This window comes from Bidens hawaiensis, unplaced genomic scaffold, assembly GCF_021521415.1.
Source record: "Bidens hawaiensis isolate Kalapana, Puna unplaced genomic scaffold, B.hawaiensis_p1.1 tig00052434_1, whole genome shotgun sequence".
NCBI classification, from domain to species: Eukaryota; Viridiplantae; Streptophyta; class Magnoliopsida; order Asterales; family Asteraceae; genus Bidens; species Bidens hawaiensis.
Window position 1 is genome coordinate 99,336 of NW_027499429.1, and position 10,774 is coordinate 110,109.

The following is a 10,774-nucleotide window of genomic DNA, read 5'->3' on the forward strand; positions in this document are numbered from 1 at the left end:
GACCTGGTTAGTGGTATTTCAACACCCCAGAATCGACCCTGTTATAATATAACTAAGTCTGATTAGTTTAGGTCTAACGAGTTTTACATATGGCTAGTACTATTGCTTGCACATATAGCAGTATGTTAACCCGCAACATTTAAATAAAATATCTAACACAAATATAAAAGGCAAAAGAAATAATTTAATACTTCATATCTTTAGGTAACACCCTGGACATTTATCTTTTTAAGTAAAACTCCATTTTGTCTATAGTCTTCTCAACCAATCAAATTGTACCAAGTAATAATTAAAATTTTACCCAAATAGTCAGATACATCACACACACACCAATCTTGATTCATGTTGGGTAGAAGTCCACATATATTATTATATTCTCATCCTCTAGACATATTAATGTTTGATATCCAAATATTAATTTAATATATATTTTAACGGATTAGATTGTCTTATGCTAGAAAATTCAAAATTTATTTCAACTTAAAACACATACACCAAGTTATGTACAGACACCAAGTTATGTATAGGGGCGTAGGCATCTTTGGAGGATGGGTTCAATCGAACCCGTACAAATCTCTTTATAGTGTTATATATTTATGTATTTTGACATCGAATCTGTAAAAATTTCAACATTGAACCCGTACAAAACCCAAACTTAAGTGATAGACAATCGATTGTCCGTCCATCAAAACTTTCTAAACTCTAGAAAAAAATTTCTAGCTACGCCACTAGTTATGTACCAATAAAATATATTCGTATAAGTTTATGAACGTAAATGATCAATAATTATCAAATTAATTAATATTTAGGTAACGGTACCCGGTTTATATATGTGCAAAAAATTATATAATTTGCTTACTGTTTATAAAAAATATGACATTTGGGAACATGTATTTAGTTATATAATAATTAAGAAAAAAAAAAAGAAAACTTATACTAAATCCAAACGTTGAATTATTCTTGGCAGACCTTGATCGTCTTTAGTACGTTGCATGTATATAACTTATTTCATAGTAGGTGGCAGATTTTTTTTCAACTTTAAGCCAATTTAAATAAATAGTTTCACTATTTTGATATAATATAATAATGATTTATTTTGGTTATATAAGGGACAGCATGTAACCTCAAAAAACACAACTTAGATCCCATTGCTTTAAGTAGAAATGGGAACCAAAAGGAACATGTCTTCACTAACCACACTTTTAATCACTCTTGTGGTGGTAATTGTGTCTTTAAGCTTACCGTCGTTAACCACTGCCACCTACCGTTACTCGTCACCACCACCTCCTCCACCAAAGAAATCTCCACCACCACCTAAGGAACATTACGTTTACAAGTCACCACCACCACCAGTTTACAAGTCACCACCTCCTCCAGTTTACAAGTCACCACCTCCTCCAGTTTACAAGTCACCACCTCCTCCAGTTTACAAGTCACCACCTCCGCCAGTTTACAAATCACCACCACCACCAGTTCACAAGTCACCACCTCCACCAGTTTACAAATCACCACCACCGCCAGTTTACAAGTCACCACCTCCCCCTAAATACAAGTCACCACCTCCCCCTAAATACAAGTCACCACCTCCACCGGTTTACAAATCCCCACCACCCCCAGTTTACAAGTCACCACCGCCACCTCCACCAGTTTTCAAGTCCCCTCCACCACCCGTGAAAAAATACCCACCCCCACACTACACATACAGTTCACCACCTCCACCACACCATTATTAAGGGATGACTGCCGTATTCCGTAATGTGTTGTTTTTCTAGTATTCAATAAAATGTTGTTTTTCTGTTTGAGTTTGATAATGTAGAAATAATTAGCAAAAGTTAAGTTGTTCTTGCAGTACTTCCTTTATATTCTGTTTAATGTTTCACAATTATTAAATAAAATGATAAGTGAATTATATACTTTGGACCTTCCAGGAGATGAAGAAAATAATTTGGAGGCCAAAGAATGGTTTAAAGTTTTACGGAAAGGGCTTTTTTTTTATCCATGTATCCAATAAATAGTTGTTTTCTGTTTGTGTTGAAAATAAAGAAATAATCAAATAGCAAAAGGTTCTTCTTGTAATTCCATTACATTCTGTTTCATGCTTCAAAATGAATAAATAAATTAATTACCTTTACTAATAAAATTTGGGTCAATTGCACTATTCATATATGATTATAATCTTATATAGATTATTATGCAAAGGAATTACTATGAATGATTAGAGTATATTATCATCACAATGTTTGAATTTGAATATTTTTGAATGCTTAGTTTTAAAAAAAATATGATTTTAGTAACACAAGGAAAACCGTTGTAGCACACGCACAAAACCCGTTGTTAAACACACAAGAAACCATAGACATACAAACACAAAGAACATAAACATCCGATGTGCTCCGTTACTAGAGATAAAATGAGTTTTGAAGGCCCAAACTCATGGATTATAGCACAATAAGCCCCCCTTAATACTTTTTGTTTTTAGCCATGCAAAACCATAATCTTCAATCTTTGTCCTCGGGGGAACATCATCATCATCATCATCATCATCATCATCATCATCATCATCATCGGCAAGTTTCTCAACACATTCATCAACTCTAACGTGATCTTCAAGTTTTCTTTGCCTTCGTTTGATATTGTACATTATTGGGCCTTGTCGTATGTTGGTGGATTGTAAATTTGTATTGGTTACACAAACCTACATTAGTCATAACAAGTTACTTATGGCCAACTGATTCGTGTGATTATTGTATATTGTTGGGCCTTGCATATGTCAATGGGTTGCGCTGCCTACACAAACCATCCATGTGTGCGATTAATGTACATTATTGGGCCTTGATTGACCTTGTCGTGCGTTGGTGGGTTGTCTTGATTGCACCAATCCACATTGGGTCAAAACATATTTCGGTTTACCAATCCACTAGTGTGATTAAAATACCCCATTGGGCGTTGTTCTGTTTTGGCGGGTTTTCATGGCTAGGGCTGTTCAAAAAGCTCGAAGCTCGGGCTTGTAGGTCGCTCGATAAAAGCTCGAATAAAACTAGCTATAAGAAGTTGATCTGAAACATCCTGAGTTGATTTGTATCATTTTTGTAATCGAGCCAAAATCGACCGAGGCTCGGCTCGTTGGCTCGATCTTAAGCTCGTTTAATTTCAAAATAGCTAAGTTGACTCGTTTAATTTCGAGCCTGAGCTCGAAACCACTCTGGCTCGACTCGGGCTCGGCTCGTGAACAGCCCTATTCATGGCTACACAAACCCGCATTATGTCATAACAAGTCATGGCACTATTGGGCCTTGTTGTGCGTTGGTCGGTTGTCTTGGCTACATATACCCACGTTTGGTCAAAACAAGTCATTCTAGGCTAATTGATCCATGTGTGATGGGAATGCCTACGAGAGAGTAATTTTGAGAACACAATTCCAACAAACTTGCGAACAACGATATGCCATATTGACTTTTCCCACATATACACACCAACAACAATTTTCAATATTTTAAAAATACAGTTGCCATTTTACACTTGAAAGTTGAGATGCCCGACATTTACTATCTATAGAAAGTTTCATCGATGGATTATTCGTCGCAAGTTGATCCACATCGACAAACTGATTAAAAGATTGAACATGGTCTCATAAAAATCTCATCCTTGAACATACCCACAAATAGATTGTAGTCACAATGTTCCCTCCAAACACAATGGAATTACATAGTTTCCTCTAAATGGCGGTTCTCGATAATAATTTATCTGTAACTGTCGGTTTACCATGACAAAGTTTGCGTCAGTGTTATAAAATATAATAATCATATCTGTTCTTGTATTTACTATTTTATAAAGTCGCATTTTAATAAGTTTCTAAACCTGCACACGCGTTTTTACTTTAAGATAACTATTACTTGAAAATATTAACTTTGTGTTGCTAAATTAATTAAGGGTGTACATTTATTTCTAAATAGCTAATTTCAAATGTGACTGACTTATGAATATCGATCCATAACAATAATCACATGCTATGTAGCAACGATGATCTTTAAAGCTTTTAAAGAGGAAGTATGACTTTTTAGTATGCATTAACATGCATTGTCCATATTTTATGTACTATATTGTTTGGCTTCCAATTTAATTTGCCTAAATTTATCTAAAAGCATATCCACACTGCTTGCGGTGCGCGCATATAATGTATATATGTGTGGATTATTGTGCCAATTTTGTGAAAATATTTTATGTCTATGCATTGTCCATATTTTATGTACTATATTGTTTGGCTTCCAATTTAATTTGCCTAAATTTATCTAAAAGCATATCCACCTTGCTTGCGGTGCACGCATATAATGTATATATGTGTGGATTATTGTGCCAATTTTGTGAAAATATTTTATGTCCATGCATTGTCCATATTTTATGTACTATATTGTTTGGCTTTCAATTTAATTTGCCTAAATTTATCTAAAAGCATATACATCCTGCTTGCGGTGCGCGCATATAATGTATATATGTGTGGATTATTGTGCCAATTTTGTGAAAATAGCGTTAAAAGTGGCGGAAGGTTAATCAGGCATCATGTGGTGGCGTCGATAGCCGAAAGACAAGGGTACATGCACTAATCGGCTGGGCTCCTGATGGTTGAGTGCTATGTGCCTTATGTCCAAGGCTTGATGAAAAACCACTATCGAGCCGGGGTCTCACTAGAAGCAGCCTCTCTATTCATATTTTACATCTTACTCTCCTCAGACCCTAGTATAGCTTTTTTATTGGTGAGATTTACTAAATACGATGATGATTTAAAAGTATAGAGCAATTAATTAAGATTTATAATCTTATTATAAAAATCAAATTAAACTTAAGGAAAATTAACACTCGAAATGCTGATGTAAATGCCGGCACATAAATTTTTAATGCAAAGAAGTAGTTTAACAGAATACCCTTTAAGCAACCGGTTTTGATTAGACTAACCTGACTTATAACGACAGGTTATGATCAAACTAATTTAAATCGAAACCAGTTGAGTTGATACCGTGTGTACGTTTTATAAACAGGTACAATCTCAAGAAACAACCTACAATCGATCGATCTTCGAATCAACATGTATTGGGTACGAATAACTTTCTGATTAAAGTATTTTGGTGTCACTTTCGAAATCTTTGATCGGATAACAAGAGGAAGACATTCCTTATGTAGGTAAGCAACCATCACAAAGTTTAAGTTGAATTGTTCCAACCCTTTGTGTTAGACTATGGCGGTTAGTGGTTAAAACAATAATACGTATTCGGTTACATCAACGGACTCTATTTAAGCAGGATAAACCCTATGTAGTAACGCAGTTGTTGTTGATAATTGATGAATTATATTGATCGTCAAAGTTGTCGTTGATGCATACTTAATGTAGATCGCAGTTAGGTACTACTGACAACATACTTGATGCTAAGCACATTGCTGCCAAGGAACAAGTTACTAATCATAGTTGCTACCGTTGATGATCGGTTCCTATGACGATTCGTTATGACTAACGAATATTTACCACTTCAGTTCTTTATAATGATCTTCCATGTAACTTTTTATAAACCATTTAAATCTAAAGCAACTTTCTTTCAACTTTGTAATTCTAAGAAACTTCGAAATAACTTTTCAACATAGCAATTGAAAAACTTTCCTTTCAGGGGAGCCACCCCCCTTGAACCATGAGTCGTTGGTGTCTTAAATTAAAATAAGCAAATGTGTGTATTATACCTCCTAACTCGTATCAATGTTTATTTCAGTTTTACTCTATAATTATTCCAGTTTGATTTGTTGACACTAAAATCATCATCATCATGATCTATCAACATATTTACTTTTATATGTATCCGAATCTAAATATGCAATGAACAAATAACCTAAGTCGCAAAACCGTAAAACTTGAAAACATTCATGTAAGAAATTAGAAATCTAGTTTTTGTGACAAGTTGAACCAATTTTTTTTTTTGAACGGTGGAATTTTATAAAGTATCGACTAGCAAGAAGCTAGATGGGTACAGAAAAGAAAGACTACACGAAAGGTACGGGAATTTTCATCCACTCTATCCAAGATACCTTAAACCTATTTTCCTACCCGAGAACCAATTAAAAGGAAAATACATAACATCATCAAACAACCACGAGCTTTTTAACCGAATCTTCAAGAATACCAAATCATTCCGAAGTTTCCAAATAGCCCACCAAGACACATATATAACCGTACGTACAACTTCTTTCTTAGTCACACTTAACGAAGAGTTATCTATCCAATCTATCAAGTCTGAAGGAAATTTTAAATTTGGTAATTTCACATCAAGCTACATTTCAACCAAAACCCAAATGTTGTTTACCGTGTTACAATCACCATACACATGAAGAGTAGATTCCATTCCGTTATTACACTAGGGCATAGAGTAGGCAGAACATCAATACCTTTGGCCACTAAATTAGACCGGATTAAAATGTGATTACTAATTACCCAAAACTCGCCACCCACGAGACAGTTGAACCAGTGAACAACTAAAACAACATACTCAATTTCCGATCCGATACGATTTTCAAAAACATTTTCTAATTAAAATTTACCTAAAGATGCATCATTATAAAAGTTAAATTCACTTCTAGGGTGACTAAACAATACACTCTTACCAAAAAGAAAATGATCATATTAATTAATATCTTATACTAACTAGAGGTGCACACAAAACCCAGTCAACCGGTTTCAAACCTTTTCGTATATGAAATTGTAACCGGGTTACTAACCGGTCCAATCCTAGCCAACTAAGTCACCGATCCTAAACGCCGTTTAGTAAGCGGTTTATATTATTGATTTCAAAACCGGTTACAAACCGGTTAACCGATTTTTTTATTATTATTTTATTAAGAACCGGTTTTTCCGGTTATTAACCGGTTAGCCAGTTCAGTCTAACCGGTCAAAAAGGTTAGTAACCAACCAGAAAAACCAGTCTAACCAATTAGTTCCTGTAGAAAAACCGGTTAACATATTAACCAGTTAACCGATTTAACATATTAACCAGTTAACCGATTTCTGCACCCCTAACACTAACTACATTAACATACACTCTATATAAAGGATGTGAGACATGCATGCACAAACACAACTAATTATATCCTACATTAACATTATGTCTCAAATGTTAACCCATTTGATCCCTCTTGTCATGACTATATTATCTTTAAGTGTGTCATCATCATCCAGAACCATTATTTACCGAAACCCATGGCGTCATACAACACGCCCCCCTTCACTTTGCGAGACGCCACCACCTGTTAACCCGCTGCCACCGTCATCCCCACCGATTTATGTGCCACCACCTTCGCCGAGTTGCAAGTCACCACAAATTGTAACATTTTTCAAAATATGTGACGCTACAAATTAAGTTCACATTTCACACTTAAAAATCTGGATAACTTGGAAACTATATTATTATTATTATTATTATTATTATTATTATTATTATTATTATTATTATTATTATTATTATTATTATTATTATGGTTCAAATCTTCATAAATTAATGAATTTATCCATTTTAATTATGAAACGATAAATTGTTAGACATCAGGTTAATTTACTTAATTTCTTATTTGGTGTCGATTTTATTAATATCTAAATTGATATACATGCATACATGTCCATATTAATCCATAAGTATAGAGTATTATTTTTCTTCTCTATTTAGCATTTAAATTAAATTTCAAATATCTTTAGAGACATGTACCACAACACCAATTTTACAAATTCCATAAAATTTATTTGTTACATTATAAGAACCAACATATCATATGAAGAAACTGACAGAAGAAACATGAAAGTAACGATTTATCAATTGTATACAAGTACAATAATAGCACTTTTGGTACAATTGTAAACCCTTATTTAATCATTCTTGTGGCTGCAATATTCATCCTCTAGAAGGTGATCCAAGGGTATAATCCCGTTATATCAATTTGTTTGTTTCTTAAAACCTATAAGAATAAAGAAATGAAAAATGGTATTAATAATATCAGGATTAATAAAAGAAACAAACTGTATATACTTAAACATATAAGGTTTCGTTCATGATATTAATTACCTTAGACATGATGGTAGTTCACTAATGGTAAGGTGGAGGAGGTGAACTGTATGTATAATGTTCTTTTGGTGGAGGTGGTGGTGGAGACTTGTATTTATAGTGTTCTTTTGGTGGTGGAGGTGGTGGTGACTTGTACTTATAATGTTCCTTTGGGGGTGGTGGCGGCGGTGACTTGTATTTGTAGTGTTCCTTTGGCGGAGGTGGTGGTGGAGACTTGTATTTGTAATGTTCCTTTGGCGGAGGTGGTGGTGGAGACTTGTATTTGTAATGTTCCTTTGGCGGAGGAGGTGGTGGTGACTTGTACTTATAATGTTCTTCTGGTGGTGGAGGAGGTGGTGGTGACTTGTACTTATAATGTTCTTTTGGTGGAGGAGGTGGTGGCGACTTGTATTTATAATGTTCTTTTGGTGGTGGAGGTGGCGGTGACTTGTATTTGTAATGTTCCTTTGGTGGAGGTGGTGGAGACTTGTATTTGTAATGTTCCTTTGGCGGAGGTGGTGGTGGAGACTTGTACTTATAATGTTCCTTTGGGGGAGGTGGTGGTGGTGACTTGTATTTATAATGTTCCTTTGACGGAGGTGGTGGTGGAGACGTGTACTTATAGTGTTCCTTCGGGGGTGGTGGTGGCGGAGACTTGTACTTATAGTGTTCCTTTGGGGGTGGTGGTGGCGGAGACTTGTATTTGTAATGTTCCTTTGGGGGAGTTGGTGGTGGAGACTTGTATTTATAATGTTCCTTTGGTGGAGGAGGTGGTGGTGATTTGTACACATAATGTTTCTTTGGTGGAGGAGGTGGTGGTGACTTGTACACATAATGTTTCTTTGGTGGTGGAGGTGGTGGTGACTTGTGTTCATAATGTTTCTTTGGTGGTGGTGGCGGGGGTGGTGACTTGTATTCATAGTGTTTCTTTGGTGGTGGCGGTGGTGGTGACTTGTGCTCATAGTGTTTCTTTGGTGGTGGCGGTGGTGGTGACTTGTGTTCATAGTGTTTCTTTGGTGGTGGTGAAGACTTGCAATCTGGTGGAGGTGGTGGTGGTGATTTGTAAACGGGTGGTGGTTTGTGAACAGGAGGAGGTGGTGGTGGTGACTTGTAAACGGGTGGTGGTTTGTGGACCGGTGGAGGTGGTGGTGGTGACTTGTACACATAATGTTCTTTTGGTGGTGGTGGTGGAGATGAATAGGGGTAGCCGGCTGTGGTCAATGGTGGCAAGCTCAAAGAAACCACAACCACCACAAGGGTGATTATAAGGGTTCCCATTGTTCCCATCACTACTAGCTAAGTTATGATTTTAAGTGCACCTCACCACCCTTTATATAGTGAATTTCTTTCATAACAATATTATAATATTAATAAATAAATTAAATCAAAGCCATGATGTAATATAAATTAATATCGTACAACTTTTGAAGGGTCAAAATCTTTAGTGGATTCACTGGATTGCATGGTTGATAAAAGTTGCTAAATACCATGTCATTTGGTCATAAAAGACTAGTCTTAATCTTAATAATTATATATCTTAATTGGTTTGGAAATAAAAGTCTTTTTAACTTTTAAAGATGAAATCTTATCAATATATCTCTACCGACAAATTTTGTTATTGAGTTGTTATTTCAACAATTTGCTTTGTGAAAAATCAGTTGAAGTTACTAGAAAAAAATGTATGGTTATAGTTTTATTCTAAGTCTAAAAACTAAATATAAGAAAAAAAAATTGTTCTAGTTTAGTATTTAAGCTCATTGACTAACCTAATAATAATCTACACTTGAGAAATGGAAGAATAAAAAAAACTCTTCACACTTTTTGATTAAATGTTAAGTTTTCATTTTAGAAACAAAGCCATTAAAATCGCATCAATATGGTAGAGTTTGAAAGGGTGAGATGAAGGCAAGACTTCCCGAACTTTTTTACCTTCAGTACCGGTACCGGGACCGAAATGAATATTTCGGTACCGGTACTGGTACGAAAAATTTACGAATTTCGGGACCGGTACCGATCTCATCCCTAATCGACACCTCTAACTTCAAAAATATAAAGTGTAGTAAAGAAATAACAACAAAAAGTCAAATGCTAAAATAAAAGTGGTGCCATATTAGTAACATAAAGGTGATATGAAAATTGTAATAGCTACTGCTAAGCGAACAAAGCACAAGAAAACTATAATAGTAACAGCTAAGCAAACAAAGCCTTAGAAAATTAGTAAAACAATGCATATATTCCTAAAAGTCCATAACATTAATTATATGAGTTCATGAACTCCTATCCATGATCAAATAAAAAACCCATCTTAATCTCCCCTTCTATCCCTTATCAAACACCAAACCATTTTAAATTCTGCATAATCCTCTCATCACGTGTAAATTTAGGTCTGCCTATACTCATCCCTTCCATTGTGAGGGTTTCCACAGTACGGATTGTGATTGTCATTTGTCTCTTCTTAACGTGCCCGAACATATCAAACCTCTCCTCCATTATCTTATCCGAAAACATGCCACCCCAATTTCTCCAAAACATCATTTCTTATTTGGACCATAATTGTTTGCTCACACAACCACCTAGGCATCCATATGTTTAGTACTCCCTCTTTCGCGCTTGTGTTTTCATGATGGTTGAAAGGTCCGTTCGATATAACATAACTTGTCGAACTATTACCCTATAGAATTTCCCGTTCAATCTTGTTGGAAGCCTTT

At 35.3% G+C, this 10,774-nt stretch overlaps 2 protein-coding genes across 2 annotated transcripts; one reads left to right on the forward strand and one right to left on the reverse strand.

Annotated features, from left to right (window-relative positions):
- Positions 1-1,141: 1,141 nt before the first annotated feature.
- On the forward strand, positions 1,142-1,746 carry LOC143599620 (uncharacterized). The gene has a single exon (XM_077077532.1). It carries the CDS (start codon positions 1,164-1,166, stop codon positions 1,731-1,733), a length of 570 nt encoding a protein of 189 aa, XP_076933647.1. The 5' UTR covers positions 1,142-1,163; the 3' UTR covers positions 1,734-1,746.
- A 6,075-nt stretch (positions 1,747-7,821) lies between these two features.
- Positions 7,822-9,353, reverse strand: LOC143599622 (uncharacterized). Its single transcript, XM_077077534.1, has 2 exons — positions 8,088-9,353; positions 7,822-7,980 (listed from the first exon to the last, which is right to left on the reverse strand). Exon 1 carries the CDS (start codon positions 9,351-9,353, stop codon positions 8,109-8,111), a length of 1,245 nt encoding a protein of 414 aa, XP_076933649.1. The 3' UTR covers positions 7,822-7,980; positions 8,088-8,108.
- Between the last annotated feature and the right edge of the window lie 1,421 nt (positions 9,354-10,774).

What these genes read in the sequence shown, in the direction of transcription:
- LOC143599620 (XM_077077532.1), top strand. Translation starts at nt 1,164, where the DNA reads ATGGGAACCAAAAGGAACATGTCTTCACTAACCACACTTTTAATCACT.
- LOC143599622 (XM_077077534.1), bottom strand. Translation starts at nt 9,353, where the DNA reads ATGGGAACAATGGGAACCCTTATAATCACCCTTGTGGTGGTTGTGGTT.